This window comes from Lycorma delicatula, chromosome 8 (assembly GCF_047948215.1).
Source record: "Lycorma delicatula isolate Av1 chromosome 8, ASM4794821v1, whole genome shotgun sequence".
Taxonomy (NCBI): domain Eukaryota; kingdom Metazoa; phylum Arthropoda; class Insecta; order Hemiptera; family Fulgoridae; genus Lycorma; species Lycorma delicatula.
Genome location: NC_134462.1, coordinates 32342625 through 32365322, shown reverse-complemented (window position 1 = coordinate 32365322; position 22698 = coordinate 32342625). Strand labels below are relative to the sequence as shown.

The window sequence follows — 22698 nt, the reverse complement described above, 5'->3', positions numbered from 1 at the left end:
GATTTTTGCTGCCTGACTTGCGTTGATCTTTGTGTTCCAGGACTCAACCAAGCAGCGGATTGACACTTTGTTTGCAAATCATACATGAAGCACCAGCTTTCATCCCAAGTTACAATTGTTTGTAAAAAATTTGGGTCACTATCAGCAGTTTCAATGAAGTCTTGAGTGCAAGAAAAACACTAGTTTTTGTTCTTCAGTCAAGAAGTGTTTCGGCAGTTCATTTCTTCTGTTAGAATTGTACGTACCACATCTTTACTGATTTTTAGCTCTTCTGCTCTGGTCCTACGGGTAAGATGAAGTTGTTCGAGCAGGAGTGCACGCACTTTCGCAACATTTTCATTGTTGATGGCCTCCCGCTTTATTGTTCTTAGTCCAATGACTCTACTGTCTTTAAACTGCTTCCACCATGCATATGTTGTCGTACGAAATGTGGCTGCATCACCAAATGCTTGCTGCATTATAGAATAAATTTCAACGAAAGATTTTTGAAGTCAAACACAAAATTTTATCACGCTTCTCTGTTCCATATCATGAGCTCGCACAAGGTCACATAAACACAACATACGCAGTCGAATATAACTTGAGACTGGAGTGATGAAATTTTGTACACATACTCATCCAACATCATACTACATAATTCCTTTGTTGTCAGAGAGATGGTGCTACTTGTATCGACTACAGAAATTTAGTTCAGCAACTTTTCAGACATACTGTGTAGAGTTTTAATTGCTATCATCTATACCACCATTATTTATATTATTATTCATAAAACATATTTATATTCAAGTTTTAAAAGAAAATGTACTAACTAATATTAAGTTAAAAATAGCATTTTCTGCTTGACCAAACGTGAAAAATAAAAAATGTAAATAACCATTTCTCAAAAAAAGGTCCTGTTACAATTTCATTTAAAATAGATTTTAAAACTATGAATGATGCCAAATGAAACCCTGTTGCCATTTTTGGATTCAGTTTTATTATTTCTGTCACTAGTTCTAGAGCACCATGGGCATATTCCAACACATTAATTCTGCTTAGTCAAGGTTAACTGTAAACACTTAATTTGCTTAATTATATCCCAGCGAAAAAGGATAATACAATTTTTTTTAAGACCAATATATCAAACAAAATTTACTTAAACACAAAAATCTAATGAGATTCTAATCATAAAAAAAAAAAAATTAATATAATTACCATTTTAGGCACAAAATCTTTAGTTCCACCTTTAAGTTCTCCGATGAAAAGAAGATTACTTTTTGGCGTTCTTCTTACAAGCCATTTCTTGATACCTTCAATGGCTTCTAAATAATCATTTTTTAAACTAAAAAAGTAAATAAAAAATAATACATAAAAAAATAGTACATAAAAGTACATAGATCAATTGTAACAATATTCATACACACAATAAAGAAAAAAAAAAAAACAATTACTTTGTTCATAATTTGAATTTATTAATTAAGGTCCATGACCAATTTGCTTTAATGTCATCAATAGTCTCAAAACAGCGGCGTCCTTTCATCACTGATTTTAATTTTGGAAATAAGAAAAAATCGCAAGGAGCCAGGTCTGATTTTTTTACTAAACTGACAAACTGACAAAGCTGAGTGTGTGGGCACATTGTCATAGTGAAGGAACCGTGAATTGTCTCACCACAACTCTGGTCTTTTTTTGTGGATTTTTTCATGTAATCATTGTAATCGCCTTGACAATAGCATGCAGGCTCACTGTTTTATCTTGAGGCAAGAATTCAAATGCACAATTCCATTAAAAAAGAAAAAATGAGCATCGCTTTGACACTGGATCAAGACTGTACTTTCTTGGGGGGTGTGGGGATCCTTTGCCAATCCATTGTGATGGAACTTTTGTCTCAATGTTGTAGCCATAAACCCAGCTTTCATCTCCCGTTCCTTTACATGAATGTTTCATCATCATTGGCTTATTCAAGAAGTTACCAACAAACGTCCACTCAATGTTTTTTCTGCTGTTTGGTCATCAAACGAGTAACAAACTGCTGCAACTCGATGAATGTCTAATTTTTCAGTCAAAATGTCATGGCATGATCCAATTAAGATGCTAACCTCTTCTACAAGTTCTCTGACAGTCAATCGGTGATTTACACACATCTGATTGTTGATTTTCTGAACAAGGGTGTCATCGAAGTTGAAGGTTAGATAACCTTTAGATAAAATTAGTTAAATTACTTTAGATAAATCTAAAGTAATAACTCATTCATTAAAAAATAAAAGAGAATAGTAATCAACAGAAAGATTTATCTTTATAGCAATAAATTTATATTAATTCAAAAAATAATACTCACAAGTCAATAGTTTTTCCAGTTTGAATCCACTGTTTTAAGAGATATTCATAATAGCTATCACCACGGGCGCCTAACTTAATGTCAGTATATGAATGAAACCAACCAGTATTTGGATTAATAAATATGGGAACTAAACCATCTGTTTTTGGAAGTTCATGAACATGCTTTGAAACTTTAAACGCCGATTCCTAAAACAAAATAAATTACTATAGTACAAAAGAAAAGGATCGTCACAACAAATGATTTGTAAACAAATGTTGAGACTTTAAAATACTAAGCTATACATCATATAATAGTAAATTATATTCTACTATTTAATCAAAACTTATAGATGATAAAAAAGTGAAATAAAAAAAACTGTTACTGATAATGATAAGCAATAACACATTTTACATGAATAATTACAATTATTGGAAAAAAAAAAAAGAATAACATTTGTTTCTAATTACTTTATTACTAACATTAAATAAATCAACAAATGGATTATAAATGGTAAATTTAGTAACAAACCTTCAATAGTTGGCTTGATAGTTGGATTTATTGTATTGGGCAATAAATGACCTCTGCCCAGGTCTGCTGGATCATCGCAGGTATAACTGTAGCAATAGCAGCAGTGATCCCCATTGTTTTAAATATTGTGTATGCCTGAATTTTTTACTGTAGACAATTTTAACATATCCCCATAGAAAAAAGTCTAGGGATGTCAAATTTTGGCATCTCGAAGGCCAAAGCGCAGGACCGACCCTACCAATTTGATTAGGGAATCTCTCATTGAGAAAGCGTTGAATGCCTACGCTAGTGTGGGAGCGCACTATTTTGTTAAAACACTACGGCAAAGTTACGTTCTTGTTCAATCTGGTCAACTTGCGGAAACACGTAAAGATGTAGAATGTCTAAATAAACATTCCCTGTGATAGTGGGTTCATGAAAAAAGAATGAGCCAATCACATGATCGCACATCATACGGCTATAGACATTTATTTTTGGGGAATCTCTGCCAATAATTTCACTGTGTTGCTGAGATCCCCATATCCAACAATTATGCCGGTTGACACAATCACTGACATGGAAAGTCACTTCATCTGCAAACATAAATGTTATTAGGCATTTTACTTGCGAATTCAACATATTTAGGACGATCCGTAGGTTTAATTTGATGTTTAAACTGAATTTTATAAGCGTGAAGGTGTAAATGCTTGTTCAACACATTCTGAATAGTTGTCTTTAAAATTCCTAATTATAAATTCACTTAAAATTGACTTTTTAGGGCTTCTTAAACAACTTTGGCATATACACTCAACTAATTCAATACTAGTTTTGGGCCATCCAGGGGACTTTTTCACTTCCATGTTGCTAGATTCCTTTAACTGCTCATACCACTATCTAATGCTGTTTGCATGAGGGAAATCATGTCATAAACACTGTGGAAAGTTCATCGAACAATTGTAACTGATTTATACACCATTAACCACAAAATGCACTGTGCTTTTTGCTGAACTGTCGCCATATCACTGATTGTCAGTAGTACAGAGGCATTGTGCATAACGGCTCAAGTATCTAATATACCATAGTCAATCATAAACATATAATCAAGTATGATTAAAACATGTTCATATAAATCCTAAATGGACTTTTTAAATTTCCAACAGACTTAATTCTAAGATAAACTTAGGTACTTTTAACAATTTAGTAATTTACAATGACATGAATTAATATGTATAAGTTACATAACATATCATTTATAAAAAAAAAAAATCAACAGAAAAGGCAACTCTAAACACTTGTAAAAAAAGATACATCACAGAAATATCTTTTACTAAAAATGCGAGTTATTTTAAGACTGTCAACTGTTTATTACAATATCAATATTATATAGATATTTTCATATGAACTTTTTAGATTTATACATATTGTCTAAAATAATTGCTTCAACTATTTCTGAAATAGGGAAAATATATAGATTAGCACAAATTTGGATGTCAAACTTTTTTTAGAAAATGTCATTGTTTCACGTTCCCCTAAGTGCAAAATAAAACCATAGAAATTTTCAGAAGATGTATGTACATGTGTTAGCCTGTATTTTGATTAATATCTCCAGACTGGCTCAACAGAAACTCTTCAAAAATTTCTAAAAAAATTCCTATATGTGAGGCAGTGATGGTACTAAATTTTGGACATTGAGCTTTGGTGCAATGAAAGTACTTATTTGCTATATAATACTCCAAAGATTTAAGTCAGATATAGTGGTGAGGGGATATTCAACATTATTTCTAAGCAGTTTTTATCCCATATCTCGAAAAACCGCAGACCAAAAAATTTGCAAAAAAATTTGTATATATGTATCCAAAATCTTCTATAAAATAAATAAGTTTGAAAATTTTTACATTTGGAAATGAAAAAATGGTGACTAATGTGAGATTTATCATTAATAGTTTTGTAAATATTAGTTTTATTAAATACGCTTTATTACATAAGCCTTCTACTGTGTACAAAATGACATCTCATTTGTTCAAATCAGTTGACAAATACTTGAGATATGGCTGAAGTTGTTTAAGTGAATCATATAAATTTTGCATAAAAAAAGTCACAAAAATGTCAGGCTGCACCCCTGCTGACAAGCAAATAAGCCTCTTTTCTAAATATAGTATAATTTTGATGATAAAAATACGATTTGGTCAAAGAGGTCAATTGGGACCCAATATATTTTACGAAAATACTTATGTGACTTATATCATCAAATAAGTCACAAATTTTCTTACTAAACACTTTGATCTTTTTTTAAATTGTACTAAAATTGCATAATTAAGTCATTAATAATTAAAAACCACATAGCATATTTGAAATGTCACAAGTAAAGCCAGGAAAGTTATAACCCTTTGCCAGCTTTTTTCATTTTAGAGTAGAAATCTATCATTAGATTATTTATGTAATTTAATTTGATTCAATTTTTACTTATAAATTTATAGGATTATTCAATTTAGAGATTTCTACCAGGGAACTTATGCAATAGAATGAATACTGTAATACCAAAGAGGAATCAGTTTCAGAAAAATTTCAAATTAAGTTGTATAGGAAAATTAGGTTGTATAGGCGTTAAGTTTTATAGGAATGAACCCAAAGTGAGTGCATTAAATTATATTATCTTCCTCTTCAGAAAGAGATCGTCTACTCTAGGAAAGTGGAATGGATACAATCCTTATTCGTGTTACTGAGGAGGCAATCAACAAAAGTTAAAACTTTTTCCGATAATAAAGGTTTCAAAACTAATTAAATAATAATAAAAATAATCAACAAAAAAATATAACTAGTTTAGTGAAAAAGTCCACTTCTTCACTGGTACTCAAAGAAAATCCATTATGAAGATTTGATATAAAGACAATTACAAATATTTAAAAAAATTATCTCCTACAAGAGTAACAAAAAGACTGAACTATCAAACCTCAAATTTTTTATCATGTGTACAACGACTAAGATCACGAAACTCCAACTGTAAAGTTGTTACTTCTGATGTGCTACTATCTGGACTCCACTTCGGTGAATGTGCAGTTTGAGAAGCAAGGTTAACATCTGAGTATGGTATACCAGAAGGTGATTTTGTAAAACAAGGAAGTAATCTTTCTCCTAAGTCCAACTGGTAAAAAAGAAATACATAAATCAATCAAAAATGGTAAAATTCACGATTTAAAATAAAATTGCTTAAATGAGAATTACAATGTACATGGAAATCTCCATGTGAATCCTGCATTATTCTACAATAATTGAATTTCCTTTAATTACTACCCGCAATTATACTTTAGAAGAATATAGCTATAAAATTAACTTTTACTATGCTCTTTGTATTCTTTCACCTTATATGCTGAACAACTGTCAAGAGCTGTGACCTAATGTGAAAAAATGTTTAGAACTTTCTTAAAGCTTGTACCATTATCATATCTGTCTGTTAAGTGCCTTAACTATGATGTTATAGGTAACTATAAACACATATTCATTTCCTAAAATGACAAAAGCCATTCTCAAGAATAAGAAGATCACAAAAGTTTACTAGGGAAACTGATATGGTTTCTCAATGCCTTCTTTACTGTACAGGATATACTATAGCACATCAGCATAAGAGGCCCTCTGAAATATGGTTGAAACTTAAACCACAAACCACAATTTACCTTCACTCAGTTAACTAACAAGATTATATATAATGAACGTATGTATAACTCAATGTTATACGTAGTATAACAATGCATTTACTCAGTAGGGATAATACAAATAAATAAACAAACATATTGTATACTTATTTCTACTTTTCTCTACTTATCTTACTACAGTATTATCATCATCATAATTTAATGTAAAGTTTGACAGCAGTTGTTAACTTTTTGAGTTACAATCATGGATAACAAGAAATATATTAACATAAGAAACATAAAAATGCAAAAGAATATGAATGGTATTGATATATAACAAATTAATAATATACTATGAAACCTGTAAATGTAAAGTAACCTATTAATTATCCATCCTGTAAAGTAACAGAAGGATGATTGTTGAAGGAGTGATGTAATGAGAAAGAAAAATATGATTGCTGGAAATGTGTAGATGTAGTTAAATAAAAAAGAATACTGTGGAAGTGAAACCAAAGCATATTAGCATTAGCAGTGTTATGGAGAAAACAAAGGCCTAACAGGTGACAATATCATATAAATAAAATGATTGCTCAGAGGTGAAATATTATCTAATATAACACAGTAGAGGTGAGAAAAATTGATGATGATATCATAAATTCTACAATATGAATGTGAATTCAGTAGAGCCCTGACGAAGTCACCCATTTGTTCATCAAATTACTATTGGCATGTCGAATTGTATCCGCATTATCATAATGCTTTGAATATGATATACTTTTCTGTCCTTTGATAATTTGATGTTAATTCTCCCTTAAAAATAAGAAAAAAAAAATTAATGAGATAGCATTTAAATTATTATATTACCGTGTTTTATGAATGAATAAATTCTATACATCAGGGCAAAACATTTATGAGAATGGAGAATATCTTTAGATTATGAAATTAATGTAATTTTTTCCATACCCATGAAAGCAGGAGTAAATAAATGTGAGAACTATCAAACCATCAATTTAAAATTTCATGCATAAAAAAATTTTTAATAAGGTAGATTACTGGAAAATTAAATGTTGGATATGTGTATTATTAAATGAAGAAGAGTGGTTTCAAAAAGAACATTAGTATAAAATGTAAAAGATTTGTTATTGAACGATGAATATCAAGCAACAATAAGCATTAGCGTTTATTACTGACTAAATGAACAACACTTTTATGACTTCTACAACATATAACATTAACCAACTTAAAAAAATACCTTGAACTATATATTGAGATGTACTAATTCAAAATAAATATCATATGGTGTTGATAAACTAACACTAACACTTCCCCACAATTATTAAATTATTAATTGAACAAGAACAACATAACATCAGTAAATAAGTGTTTGTACACATACAAATCATATCATGAAATATATAACCTCAAAAAAAAAACGAACTACTTTCTAAACCAAACTAATTATACTTAACTGAAACTATGTCTAACTATGAGTAATAGGTAGTGTATTAATATTTCAGGCAACTTATTGATTCAACAGTTTAATAACTACAATGAAAGTCTTGAAATGCATCAATAAACTTAACCTAAACCTTTTGTTTCAATAAGTTTTCAATACCAATAAGTTCTTAATAGTTAAATCATGTTTAATAAATTTTTCTTTACACAGAGGTTTTACCATTACATAAGCCATATTATGGTCAGTTTCTACATACTCAAAATCTATAATGTTCTTTGCATACAAGTCTTAGACAAAATGTATTTAATATCTATATGCTTAGCATGTTTTGAGTTTTCAAATGTTTTTACTATTGAAATAGTACTACAGTTATATCTACAATACTAGTACTACAGCAGTTATCTTGATTCATTAATTCACACAACACTCCCTTTAAATTTACTAATTTGTGGGCTGCAGCAGATATTGCACATTATTCTACTTCCATAGTACAAATTGCTATGAAAGACTTTTAGAAAACCATGTAATAGGACACCATAAAAAGTTATAAAACCGTTTATGCTCTTTTTTGAAGTTTTATTTTACTTGCCCAATCAAGATTTGAATAACTGTATAATCTTCCTTCACCCTTTTTGAATTTCGGTCCTAGATCTTTGGTAGCACTTTATCAAAAAAATACAAAAAAAAACATGCTTCTCTGCTTTTCAAGTTTGACTAGTAGGCTTGACCAAAACAAAACAACAGTGCAACTGCAAATGTTAACTCTATATTGTCATTACTTCTATATACAATAGACTACTCACAAGCCAATGATAAGGAATAGTAATATTTAATTCTGATTATTCAATTTGAAATCCAACCCCCATTGGTGTAGCTAGACACCAATAAAGTTTTCCATATTGAATTTATTTTAAAGTTGTTAATTATCTTGTTTTGTACTACAGTTAAGCTGTCATTTGCTCTACTGATTTTCATTCCTAAGAAACAGTTATCCTCTCCCATACCCTTGAACTTAAAATTTATTATACAAAATGAATATTATGTCTTTAACCTTTCTTCCATTACCAGTAATTAATTTGACATCAACAAACAAAGAGTTACACATCTTTGGAACAGTATAAACATAATCAACCCACCGGGTTGGTCTAGTGGTTAACGCGTCTTCCCAAATCAGCTGATTTGGGAGTCGAGAGTTACAGCGTTCAAGTCCTAGTAAAGGCAGTTATTTTTACACGGATTTGAATACTAGATCGTGGATACCGGTGTTCTTTGGTGGTTGGGTTTTAATTAACCACACATCTCAGGAACGGTCGAACTGAGAATGTACAAGACTACACTTCATTTACACTCATACATATCATCCTCATTCATCCTCTGAAGAATTATCTAAACGGTAGTTACCGGAGGCTAAACAGGAAAAAGAAAGAAAAGTATAAACATAATCATGCTGTAACTTTGGAACCATTTTCTTTCATTACCTCATTAAATCAGTTATCCCAGTACTTTGTGTCTTTGTGTACTTTAAAGTCCATACAAAGCATGCTATAACTTCAATAGTTCTTCAGAACAGTAAACTCCTTGTGTTTTTTAATGAACATCAACATTAAGAGTACCATTTAAAAAAAGCAGTTGGAACATCTATTTGTCTCAACTTCCAATCATTTCTCACAGCTTGAGAGTAAAATCATTAATGCTGACCTAAAGACAGGAGTATAAGAATTCATCTTCTACTAATTGAAAAAACCTCCTGCTACAAGTTGTGCCTTCTTAGTACAATCTTCTTTAATCTTAAATACCCATTTTGTATTAATAGAGACCAGCTTTCCATTAGGCAATTTTCCAGGTACCATGTACAAAGTTTTTAGTGAGAATTTAGTTCATTTTTAATAGCAATTTCCAATCAGGTATCTTAGCAGCATTCTTCTGTTTGTGACAACAGACAGTATACCGTGTATAATTCATAGTCATATAAATAAATTGGTGTAGTAACCTTTCTTCCACATCTTGTAACATTTGTTTCATAATTTCCCTTTTCATAACTACCTTGCTGAATTTCTTCACTACCACAGCATTCTTTTATATTGGACTTTTTTTTGACCTTATTTATTTTTTCTGTCACCTAAATTTATTTTAACAAATTCTCTCACTTCTACATTCTGGTGTAATTGATGTTGATCTTTAAATTCCAATACAATCTCGTCAAATATCACATCTCTTGACCACATAACTTTCTTTTCATCTGGTATCCACAGTCTATAACTACTTCCACAGTAGCCAATTATTACAGCATGTTTGTTCCTTGAATCTAATTAGTTAGATCTTTGAAACACTGTGACCAAGCCCTCTTAGTTTTGTAATTTCTTGTCATCTATCCCACAGAAGAGATGGAACAATACCCTTTTCTAGAATTGAAGAAGGAAATGAATTTAGTCCATAAACACTGTATTCTTAAAACTTCACCCATAAAAATTTTGGTACACCTAAGTCTAAGACTTAGTTCTAACCATGTTAAGTAGTGTCCTAATTCAGATTTTCCATTCATTTGCAAGCTGTAACTTACAGTGTATTCTAATTTAATACATTTAGACCTGGCATAACTTTTAGATGAATTACAAGTGAACTCAGTACCATTGTCCATTCTTACATATTTCATGTGTGTCCCTTGCTGGTATTCTAACTCCTAGATGTAATCAATCAAGTTTGCTTCAGCTTCATCTTTAGTTTTCAATAGACGAACAATTGAAAATTGATATTTTTCATTGTTGTATGTTAGTTGTTTTGTCTTTCTTTTAAAAAGAAAGTCTGATTGATTTATCTACCAAGCACGCTGTACATTTTTTATTTTTGAAAGGCAGCCCAACTGGTGTAAGCTTTCAAAATTTAAATGTTCAAAACAATGGTGCCAGATATTTTCTTTGAATGATTGTCATATAACACAACACTATCCTTCTGTTTTCAGAATGCTGGCTTTTAATACCTAAAAGCCTTCCACATACACAAATGTATGTCACAAAATACTTTAAAATGAAATCCATTCATTAACATACAATTTTTGTCAAATATCAACTCATAATTTTTTGAGCAACTTACTTAAAACTAACAGATTATGCTTCAGACCACGTACAATCAATGCCTCTTTGGTTATAATTTTGTTTTAGCAGGAAATTCATAGTTTACTCTTGCCAGTGGCTTCTATAACTTCATCATTTGTAATATAGAAAGTCACTTTTTGATCTAATGTTTCTTCATCAAATTTTGTGTAAAGTTTGTTGCTACATCTCTACTTTTACCTCTACTATCATGGCCACTATGTAGACCATGTAATGAACCCCTAACATTTCTTATACCTCAAAGAATATTTTTCTTTGGTTTCTATCACCACAATTATAACTACTACTACTACTCTACTACTACTACTACTACTACTAGATGCTTTGAAGTTTACTTAGAATCTGATCTTGAATTTGAAGAGGACTTTGCTTTTAATTTTATTTCTTCATCTAAAATAACCTTGCCTTACAAAATCAGATTTAATGTCAGGTTATGTGTCTAAATCTGTTATTACTGCATCATATTCTTTTTGATAATGAAAGCAACAGATGACATAAGTTTCCACATTTCATTAATCTTTTAAGTTAGCTCACTGGCTACACTTTAAATTCATCAATTTTCTCCACAACTTTTACTAAATGTACATAAATAAACAAATAGCTGTAGAGCCATCACCATTTCTTTTGCATCTTAGTCTCCTTAATTATATCCAAACGTTTATAGTAACACCTTATATTACTATGGATTTCGCTTTCGAATCTTTAATGAAAAAATTATTTTTCTTATTTGCATCTGTTATGTCTTCATCAAACAAACATTCAATTTGTTATTTTTCAAATAGCAATCTGATTCTAAATTTCCAATTGTTAAAATTAGTTCCCAATAAAAAGGTATGCTAATATTCATCCCCAACATTATTCTGATTATGAAATAAATGAACAAACACTTTATAGGTTATCTACATGGTCTAACTTTTACCGGAAAACACAGTCTTCTTATAACTATTTGGGTGTATCTGGGCTTAACAACTATATAGCATTTAACCAACAACTTAAATAACTTGAACTATATATTGAGAGGTATTAATTGATACAGTGAAATCATACAGTATCAATAAACTAATAAAATATCGATATTTTCTATACAGTTTTATAGAAAGAGATCAATTTTTCATCACCCAAAATGAGGTGCATCAAAAATTTCATTCTAATTTAGCAACAATTCGAAGACGTCATTCTTTTCCTCAAAATAATTTTGGAAGGCAGGCTTAAAAAGAATAAACCTAACTACATAGCATTTGTAGATCTGGAGAAGGAATCTGTTAATGTAGAATGGAATAAAATGGCTAATAATTTGAAGAAAATTGGATTAAATATAAGGGAAGAAGACTTTTACATAATTTGTACAAAAATCAAGTAGCATTGGTAGAATAAAAGATGAAAGAAAGAATTTCTTTGATTCAGAAACAAATGAGACAAGGCTGTTATGACAGATTCTTTTTAACTTTTACAAAGAAGCAGCAAGCAGAAATTGGTTAAATTTGAGAATGGGTTACTTATTGAGAGGGAAAAGAATTGTTGAGATTTGCATATGATACTGTGTTTTTAACAAAAACAAAAAAGTAATACTGGGTAGGATGAATTTATTGCTAGAGAAAAATTAAATTTGAAAACAAATAACAGTAAAAAACCATAATGAAATGTCACAGAAAGGAGAATATAAGAGTATAACATTAAGATAGAAACAATATATATAATATACCAATGTAGGAGAATGTTATCTAGGGAGTAATATTATCAATAACGAATGAAGTAATGCAGATATCTAAAGCAGACTGGAATAAGCAAGGAGAGTTTTCACGAAAAAAGAATCTGTTCTAGAAGAATTACAAAGAACAAAGATCTAGATCTTATAAGATCAGAATCTAATAAGACATAATACTTAGTGGATTGTGTATTAAGCTATCTATGTTTAGTTAATTTGGTCATTGAGGAATTTGTAGAATGTAAAAGATGTAGAGAAAGAAAGACTGGAATACATAAAACAGACAACTGAAGATGTAGGTTGTAGTGTACTATAGTTAAAAGATTAGCACAAAACGGAAAGTGGTAGTAAACTGATTGATGACTTTAAAAAAGGAATAATCAGTAAGTAATGAACCAATAAAGTGTAATTCAAAATCTATTAAATAAAATGTATTTGTACAATGTTCTAAAAATGAAAATTTGACGCTGCTGTTATAAGTTTAAAAAACTGTTTAATCAAAATCTTAGAAAAGTTTACTCTTGTCATTGTACGGGATCATTAACAAACATTGTTCAATTAACACCTTCAGAAACAAAGTTTGTCAGAGGACTTGCCCTTATACAATGTAAATTACCTAAGAACCACCAAAATGTTTCTTCTTCAAAACACATTAGTTATACATAGCACAATTAACTTACTGAAATACTTAACCAAAAGATTATTTTACATCCTGCTACTTCTTCCTTTCCAGAATTCAATTCATTACATTTCCTTTCATTGTTGCACCTTAAGGTTGCTATTAAAGTAAAAATTGTAAATAAAAAGTGAATATCATCCTTTCATGGTTCTTTTCATGCTTGGTGAATTGGAAGAAGTCACAAGGGGCCATGTGCAGAGAATAAGGAGGCTGAGTCATCATAATGGTGTTGTTTTTGGCCAAAAATTCATGAACAAGCAATGAAGTTTGAGTAGGTACTCTATTGTGGTGTAATTGCAGTGAATTGTTTCATCATAGATCCGGGCATTTTCTCAGACTGCTTTAGACTGATTGCGCAGAACTTCCAGGTAGTACTCTTTATTGACCTTATGACTTGGTGGCATGAACTCATGATACACTAAGCCATTAAAATCAAAGAATACAGTGATCAGAACCTTCAAATTTGATTGAACTTGACAAGGTTTTTTTTTTGGTCTAGGCTCTTCAGAAAGCTTCCATTGGGATGATTGGGCTTCATTTTTCACCCTAAAATATGAGTGGTGTATGGATGTATACCCATACACCCATGTTTCCATCAGCAGTTATGATGCATTTGAGTTTTTCTGGATCATCGTTCACTGCAGTCAGCAACTTCTGAGCAATGTTCATTCAGCACTGCTTTTGGCCAAAATTCAACAATTTTGGAACAAATTTTGCTACCACACATTTCAAGCCCAAAACGTCTAAAAAAATTGTTTGGCTTGAGCCAAATAATATGCCAAGATCATCAGCAACCTCTCTGATAGTGATACAGCGACTGTCCACAATAATTTTCTTTACTTTTTTTTATGTTATCAGTAGTTGATGTGCTGGGATGTCCAGGGTCACCTTCATGTCTTCATAGCTCTCTTGGAAATGTTTGTACAATTTTTAAACGCTTGTCTAATCCATAGAAGAATCGCCTAAAGCAACATTCAACATTTCCAATGCAGTGCTGCACTTCATTCCATTCTTAAAGCAAAATTTAAGGCAAATTCTTTGTTCAATTTTTTACAAGTTAAAAATTGCCAACCATACAAAAACAGTATAACTTTTTTGGCAGCCAACATTAAATTAAGCATCCAGTATGGATGCATACATTTACCAACATAAATATACATTAGGGACAAGAGTACAAACACAAAAAAAATTGTGAGAATTTAACTTTACAGCCTTGAAAACTTTAAAAATTCTGTGTATTTTTGATCAAACCTCATACTTTCATAACTACTTTTGATTATAACAATTTAGTGATGATATAAAGATTTTCTTTAGTGTTATAAAAAAACTTACAGCTTTTTCAAGAAAAATTTCCTCTCCAGATAAATGATATGCGCTTAGCAATCCACCAAGAACTCTAATTGTCACTTCAAATAAATTGACATCATTATATGTATTAAATTTTAAGCTACTTTCAACCCATGATTTAGCTTCCTTGAATTCTGCAACAAAAAATATAATTATATATCATACAACGAAACTAATGTTTTATGTTTACATGAACAATATTGTTTGAATAAAAGGGTGAATATGATTGTAGGATCATGTAATGATCCTGTAAATTAATCTTAGGCTTTTATTTTTTATCTTAAATAATCATTTATATAATTCTATTATTAAAATTATTCTATTATTATTATTATTCTATTACCAAAAGAAGAGAATAATCAGTAACTCAGTCTAAAAAGTTACATATTACGATTATTAATACCTCCATAATTAAAAAAAAAAAAAACTATGTTATAGATAAAACCTTGATAATTTTGAACAATCAGGACAATGGAGAAAACAGATTAATGAAAACAGGAAAAATGATAAGTTAAAAAAACTATAACATTTAGATTAAATCTTTGTTATCAAAGAAATTAATTATTAATTGAGTATCAAAGAAACACTGACTTTTTTTATTAAAAAAAGTCCCAATTACGTGGGATTCAACTTACCTGTTGCAGTTAATAAAAATATTACTGCATAAAAACACATCTTTCTCTAAAACGTCTGATATCAAACAGCATTTCCTAAATATTTTCCGCTTTCGTTGGGTTTACAATATCAGCTTTAGTTCAAACATTCAGATGACAAATCAGATTTAAAATATACTCACAAATTACTTTGAGATCCTATAAACACATCATTAAAGATTAGGTTCTACAAAATTTATAAACATTATTAACTAAATGAGGTAGATCACAATTCATTTGATCACTTAACAAAATGAAAAGATGAATAGTATGCTCATAATCATAACAGACTATTTGGCATTATTTAGTCATTACTTCGGTGTGTTCTCAGTGATAAATTACCATTATGAGCAAGCAATTTTATCTCAATCTCTGAAGAAATATTGCTGCAGGAAATTCATGATGAGAATTACAAGTAGTGCCTTTACCTTTAAGGCACATGGTAAAGTGCCTTTAACATGAAGTGCAAGCTTCATGGTAAAGGCCAATGTACAGCTGATAATGGGAAATTTTAATGCCAAGATCAGTCAGGGTGCACAAGATCTAAGGACAGCTTACTGTGTTGCACAAATTAACAAGGTGATCATTTGATTTAGTTTTGCATTGAAAACAGCTGCAGTCAAACTGTTGTTTGGTTGCCACCACAGTATATATATATATATATATGTAAACCACCAACAGATGCAGAAGTAACATAGTGCATAACCATTTGATTTTTATCTATATGAATAGAAGATTCAGAAATAGCATAAAATCTATCCTGGAGCCAATATTAATTTAGACCATATTCTCCGCAAAGTTCCTCTTGGTGAAGTCACCTAGAGGAGACTCTGCCATGTTTCTAACATATCAAAAATAGACTTCAGTAGGAAGAAAAAAAAATAGAATAATATTAAAAATAGAAATCAGTAAGAAGTTTTGAGATATGATCAATACAAGTGCAGTTTTGAAAAAAGTAATGAAAAAGGTAATACTTTTGCGAGATGTGGCTGGAGAGTTATAGTCATCTGAAGGGGAGGAAAGAGTGGATCATTGAGGAGATTCTTGATATGATGGGAAAGAGAAGTGTAAAAGAGATCTGATTGAAATCAGTGTGAGGAACATAACTGCTGAACAAAAAGCAAGATAATTTCAATACCAATAAAAAAACTTAGAAGCAGATATGTACAGACTAATTGGGATACTGGTTGATCATGATGGTAATATTATTAAGAAGAAGCCAGTGGATGTGTAGAGGAACTACATAGAAACTTTGTTTGATGGTAGTAGACTGTATCCTGAAGAAGGATTGTGAAAACTTTGTCTAAGATTTTTAAAGATGAAGTGGAGAAAGTTTTTAAGCAGGATAAGTTTGGGAAGGCATCAGTATTTGATGGTGTGTATACAGAGTTTTTGAAACTATTTAACGATGATGCAATTAACAAAATAATATTTTAAAAGAGATAGGAGCAATTTTTTTGGTCTCAGGAAGCCTTTTTTTGACTTAGGATTTTTCCAGCACTGTAAGGATATTAGTGCATTTGTATTAATGTATTTTGTGTATTTAGTGTACCAAAAGGCATTTGTTACTGTTGAGCAATCAAAGCTTATTTCTGTGAAGTACGGCTAGACTTAAGGAATATTATCATCCTAAATTAGAAAGCTAATGTGAGTTGAGGAAGTGACTTTTATTAGAAAAGTGACTAGTATTAGAAAAGTTAACGTGCTGTCAGCCTTATTGTTCAATATGTAATCTAACACACCTTTAGGGAGATTTGTCATATTGTGTTCATGGAATTTTGGTTAGTAGCAAAAGGCTAAACATCAAGTATGCGTACACAGTTGTCTTCAGATTCTTTAGAAAGCTTGTAAGAATCCTAGATGAATCAATGGAAATTGGTGAAATGTATTTGAATTAAAAGATGAATCTATCGTACTTACTAGAAATTGTATCAAAATTAGTCCAGTGCTGTGAAATCACAACTGGAATACAGCTATAAAATTAAGGCTTGTTGATTGTTATGTCCTTTCTACTTTGTTGTAAGGTAAAGAATCATGCATTATCACAGAAAAAACCAGCAAGGTATGGCTTATTCTATTCTGTTGTATTATTGGAATCTCTAGAAAGAATCATCTGATGAATGTTGAGGTTGTTGGAAAGATTGATGAGAGTACCAAAGCTTCTTTCTCAAAGAGTTCAGAAGCTTTGGTACTCTATTACTAATCTTTCCAACACCTGAGCATACATCAAGAAGACAAAAAGTTTCATTTATGACTATATGATATGCAATCAGTAAGTATGAATTTTACATCTGGTTCTGCAAGACAAGATCAACAATTTGAGGAGAGCCAGAAGATGGATTTAGGGGACTTAAAAATTTAGTCTTGGTGCAGTGTAACCGTTTTGAAGACCAGCAGACAGCATTTTGTCATAAGATTATATCTTGGATTTCTAACATCCAATAACAGACAGACAAAAGAAGAAATAAGGTCTAACTCATTTTTATAAACCTTTTAATCCAACACTAAAAATCTTTATTAAAATTTATATAAATAGATGAATATCTATTTATATATTCATAATTAAATATGTCATCTAAAGCAACTTTTTTACCTTCTTTTAGTCCCATTATATAAATTGTATCCAGAGCATCAATTATTGTTAAACCTAATCCAAACCAATCATGATATCCACCAGATATTGGTTTTAAATGATCATGACCCCAAGCGTACGTTCTGTATCCTTTCCAAGCATGTTTAAATGCAGCTACAACAGCTTCTTGTTTTTCATTACTAGGTGGTGGGAAAACAACTTTCACTTTAACCTGGTCTGGAGGTACAACTTGACCAATTAACTCTTCAGGTTTCCCTTTTTGAATGTCTTCTACATCCTCTTTTTCTGCTAAATCTTTCCTTCTACTTTCTTCTCCTTCTATCTGTACTTCAACTTTATTATCTTTTTCTTGCAACTATAAATAAAAAACAGAACAAAAAGAAAAGAAAAGTAGATTTATATTAAAGTTACAGAAACTAATTAAAGGATTAAGTAAAACAATTATTTGATTGTATATTTATACTACCTTTATTTCCACATTCAAATATGTTAAATTTTTTGAGATTGAAAGTACTTCTACGCAAATTTTACACAGAATATGCTGTTTATAAGCATTTTATTTTTTCAGAATTTGAGATTATCTATAGGATTCAATATAACCATTTTCTAGGGGACTAGTGAATTAATTAATGATGGGGGTCAATGTTAACGCGAATCAAAAGTTGTATGAACATGGAACTAACTTCTTTGAAAAGACACTCACCTGAAGCTCTCCTGAATAAAAGTGAAATCAGTTTTGGTCAATTTTCAAGAATGTAGTTGAAATTGATTATTATAAAAAGGTGAAGACCATTCATTATTCCTAATTATATATATATACTCAGAAATCTACAGATTTAATGTTACTCTCCATTCTCTTTAGTTCTGTGTGAATCTTTTACTTAACATACTTTAGATTCTTCATCCTCAATTATCTAATTATTAATTCCAGTCTTTTGCCTTCCTCTGCAACTTTTACTTTTACATATCCCTCTATGAGCAAATTAACTAAACGTGGATGACATAAACATATGTCCTATCAATCTACTTCTTATCATTACAAGACTCTACCACAAATTTCTCTCTTCCCATACCTTTTAATACTTCATTTCAAGTTTTTTGAAATTACTCAATTTATTTTCAATATTCTCTGAAAAACCAAATTTCAAAAGCCTCTATTTCTTTTCCATTCTGTTTCCTATTATCAACTTTCACTCCATAAATTGCTATACACCTCACAAATATTTTCAAGAATTTATTTTTAATTCTTAGATCTCCATTCGATACAAGCATACTTCTTTTTTTTCATGAAAACTCTCCTAGTTTATGCCAGTATACACTACTTCATTCATCCCTTGTAATTTTACTCCTTAAACAGAAAAATTCTTCCATTTCTGGTATATTGTGCTTACCTATCTTAAGACATTCACTGCTGGCTTTTTCATCTATGTATTAACCCTCAGAACTGAATTTTTTTTTGTTTCTAACTTACTTAAGTATACTACTTATCAACATTTATATATGTCTTGGAATATAACATTTGACTATAAAACACAAGCATGCACTAGAAAATAGTGCATACAGGAGACAAAAAAAGCACTGGATTTATACTGCTTGTGCTGAATACTCATTTGCACATGGTTGAGCATATTTATAAAGTTCTTACTTGTTCATGCTGTCATTTTATGTTAACTAATTTTCTAGTCTTTTAATTACATAAAAACAATTTATTTACGTTTTATGAAAAAAGGAAGACCTAAGTTTGTGGATTTTACTTATACATAAGTCTGATAAATTTAAATGGAATAAATTGATTTATTCCATATCAATAAAAAAATTAAAATTTAAAATTTTTATTTTACTTTTGTATCAGTTAGATTAATTTATAGTTTATTTTCATCTGGTTTTATGTCTCATCTGACTTGTTTATGACTTTTTTACATAAATTCTTCTTAACATTTTAGAATAGATCTAACAAACAAGTAAAGTATACTAAGTAAGTTACTAAGTAAAGTTACTATACTACCTATGTTTTAAACACATACTGAAATACTCTTATATTTTAATGTTTTTATTTAAAAGAATAATAATAAAATTAAAAATATTTATCCAACATACATTTTATTATAAAGGATATAAATAATTGCCAAAAAGTATTAATTAAAAATGAAAATAATAGTATCAATATCTATACTATTATATATAAAGAGGGTTTTTGTTTGTTAAGGATAAACAAAAAAACTACTTGATTAATCGCAACCAAATTTTTACCCACATTTCTTTTGGGATAACTGAGAAAATGTTGGATATTTATCACAAAAAATCTTGGGGAAAAAAAAAATATATATATAGTAGTAGACATTAATGAATTGAATTAATGAACTGTGAACTGTCTCTATCATAATTTGAGCCAGGTTTGAACTTTGGGACCACTGTTACATACTGCTTCAGAGAATGAAATGAATGAAATTTTGTAGTGTGTGAAAATGCCATGCTTGACTGGGATTCGAACCTGGGACCTCCGGATGAAAGGCAGAACACTGGTGCCACAGAGGTCAGCAAGCTCGGTTTGAACTGAATGATTCAAATCAATCGAATGAATAATATTACAAAATAACTGAATTAAATTTACATTAAATAAAATAATATTAAATAAATTTAAAAAACTTCTGTTTAACAATAATGTGCTTCCTGTAGGGAATGTATGTAAGGCTAGAGTGATGAAGTATGCAAGACCTCGTGAGAGACTAAGCCAATCATCACCATCAACTGGTAACAAATGGGGTGCCCCTGGGATGCTGTTTTTGGAAGAGGAAGGGGGTGGGTGCTCTTATAATATCTTTACAAACAATAGTCTGATTTTCAGAATTCAAATGGGGTATTTGTTAGTAGGTTGAAGGCTATCTTTTGTATGCAAATACAAATAATTAACAAAATATATTTATAATAAATATATCACTTTCAAAAGTGATAGTTCATGCAAATTTAAAATTGAACCAAAAAAAAAAACTGGTTCAATGTAATTATGAATGAACTGCACATCAACAAAACAAACATTTTTGTGCGCTAACATATGATACCAAGTCAACAGTCTCATACTGATCCCTACCAGAAGAGATAGAAAAGCCGTTGTACTACCATGCATATGTGCGTGGTCAACAAGTTGCATGTACGCATAGATCATGCATCTGCAAGTGCTCAGCACTGAATGTATTAATATTAGAAGTCCTTTATATCTCATTTCATCTGTTTTGGTCTTATTTATTTTCAAACCAAATTTCTCTCCTAGAACACATCCATGCTGATCAGATTTTTTTCTAACTCATCTCTGGTTTCTGTTGCATATGCCTATTTATATAACTTGAACTTCTGGAAGAAGTGATGATAGAAATTGAATTCTATACTTTTGATTGGAAGTCTACTGATCTTTATAAGCTAATGGGAGTATAAGAGGGAGGCAGTGCTCATACATGTTATTAATAAATTTTACTGTTTGACAAATTCAGTAATTTTTTCCTTTATCCTCTTGTTAAGGGGGGAAAATACAAGTACATATATTGTATTAGAACTGAATTTTCTAGAAAAAGTGAGAAAATGGAGCTTCCTACTTTTTAATATTTAAAATAAACAAGTGCTATAAGAGAATATACAGAGTTAATGAAGGAATACAATTTCAAGATGTACACTAGAATAAACTCATTCACTTTATATGATACCAAGTATGGAACTCAGACATAATTTCATACTAACATATTTTCTGAATTATTTTTTTTATATTATTTTTTAAATACTACTTTCACTACATTAAACAAAACAATTTTTGTTTTTTTCTTACATGAGCAATAATAATATAAAAGTGAATTAAGTTTTTCTTTAATCAGAAAATATAAAACTGTTCCAAACAGTTTAATTCTTTATGAAATTACTTTAAAGCAACAAAAAATGAAAAAAAAATTTAATTATGTGTTTGAGAAATAAATAGAAACACAAAACTCATATCAAATATCATCCCTATTTAAAAACATTCTTTAACTTACATTCTGTTGAGGAGGTTTCTGTAGATCTTGTGACAATGGAGCATTTATTTGTGGTTGATCACTTACTGCTACATGTCCTACTTCAATAATTTTATTTACATTTTGTTGGTGTAGTTTTTTCTGTTGCTGATGAGGCAGATGTTCAACATTTTGATCTATGTCAATCAAGGGTTCACTTAATAATGACCAGTAGTATATTATAGTAACCATTGTAATTGCAGATATCATACAAATCAGGTTTCGTTGAAACCTGGAGAGCTGGTTCCACCACTGAAAAAGAGAAAAAAAAATTACAATAAAATAATTTATTATTTTTTAATGCATGTAATAAATAACTGAATGATTGGTATGCTAGTACCAAACAAGCTGAGTAATTGTTATAAAATATAATTTATTTTGTGGATAATTTTTGGAAAAGCTGTGGCTTTTAAGTGATTAACAAGATTGCAATTTTATATATATATATATATATAATTCCAGACCTACATATTCCGAATTAAGTCATCGAACATATTAAAGAAAACCAAACACGAAGTTGTATAAGTAAAGAAAAAATATATTAAGTACTGGGCCCATTCTTTTTCACTTCTAACTTCTTTTCCTTATTTTTGAAAATTTCTTTCCAATTATTAATTCTGTGCATGCAGATCTCAGCCTACTAGATTCTCCATACTGACTATACTAGGGTCGAAGAATCAATGCTT

At 30.1% G+C, this 22698-nt stretch overlaps 1 protein-coding gene across 3 annotated transcripts in view; it reads right to left on the bottom strand.

The window, feature by feature from the left end:
• alpha-Man-Ib (alpha-Mannosidase class I b) overlaps nt 1-22698 on the bottom strand; it is a 77996-nt gene that overhangs the window by 11973 nt on the left and 43325 nt on the right. For all 3 annotated transcript variants that reach the window (XM_075373378.1, XM_075373376.1, XM_075373377.1), the window contains 6 exons: nt 21995-22264; nt 17979-18333; nt 14718-14866; nt 5757-5948; nt 2318-2505; nt 1195-1321 (listed from right to left, as the gene is read on the bottom strand). In XM_075373378.1, the coding sequence (XP_075229493.1) occupies nt 1195-1321; nt 2318-2505; nt 5757-5948; nt 14718-14866; nt 17979-18333; nt 21995-22264 (1281 nt within the window). The remainder of the gene's footprint in view (nt 1-1194; nt 1322-2317; nt 2506-5756; nt 5949-14717; nt 14867-17978; nt 18334-21994; nt 22265-22698) is intronic.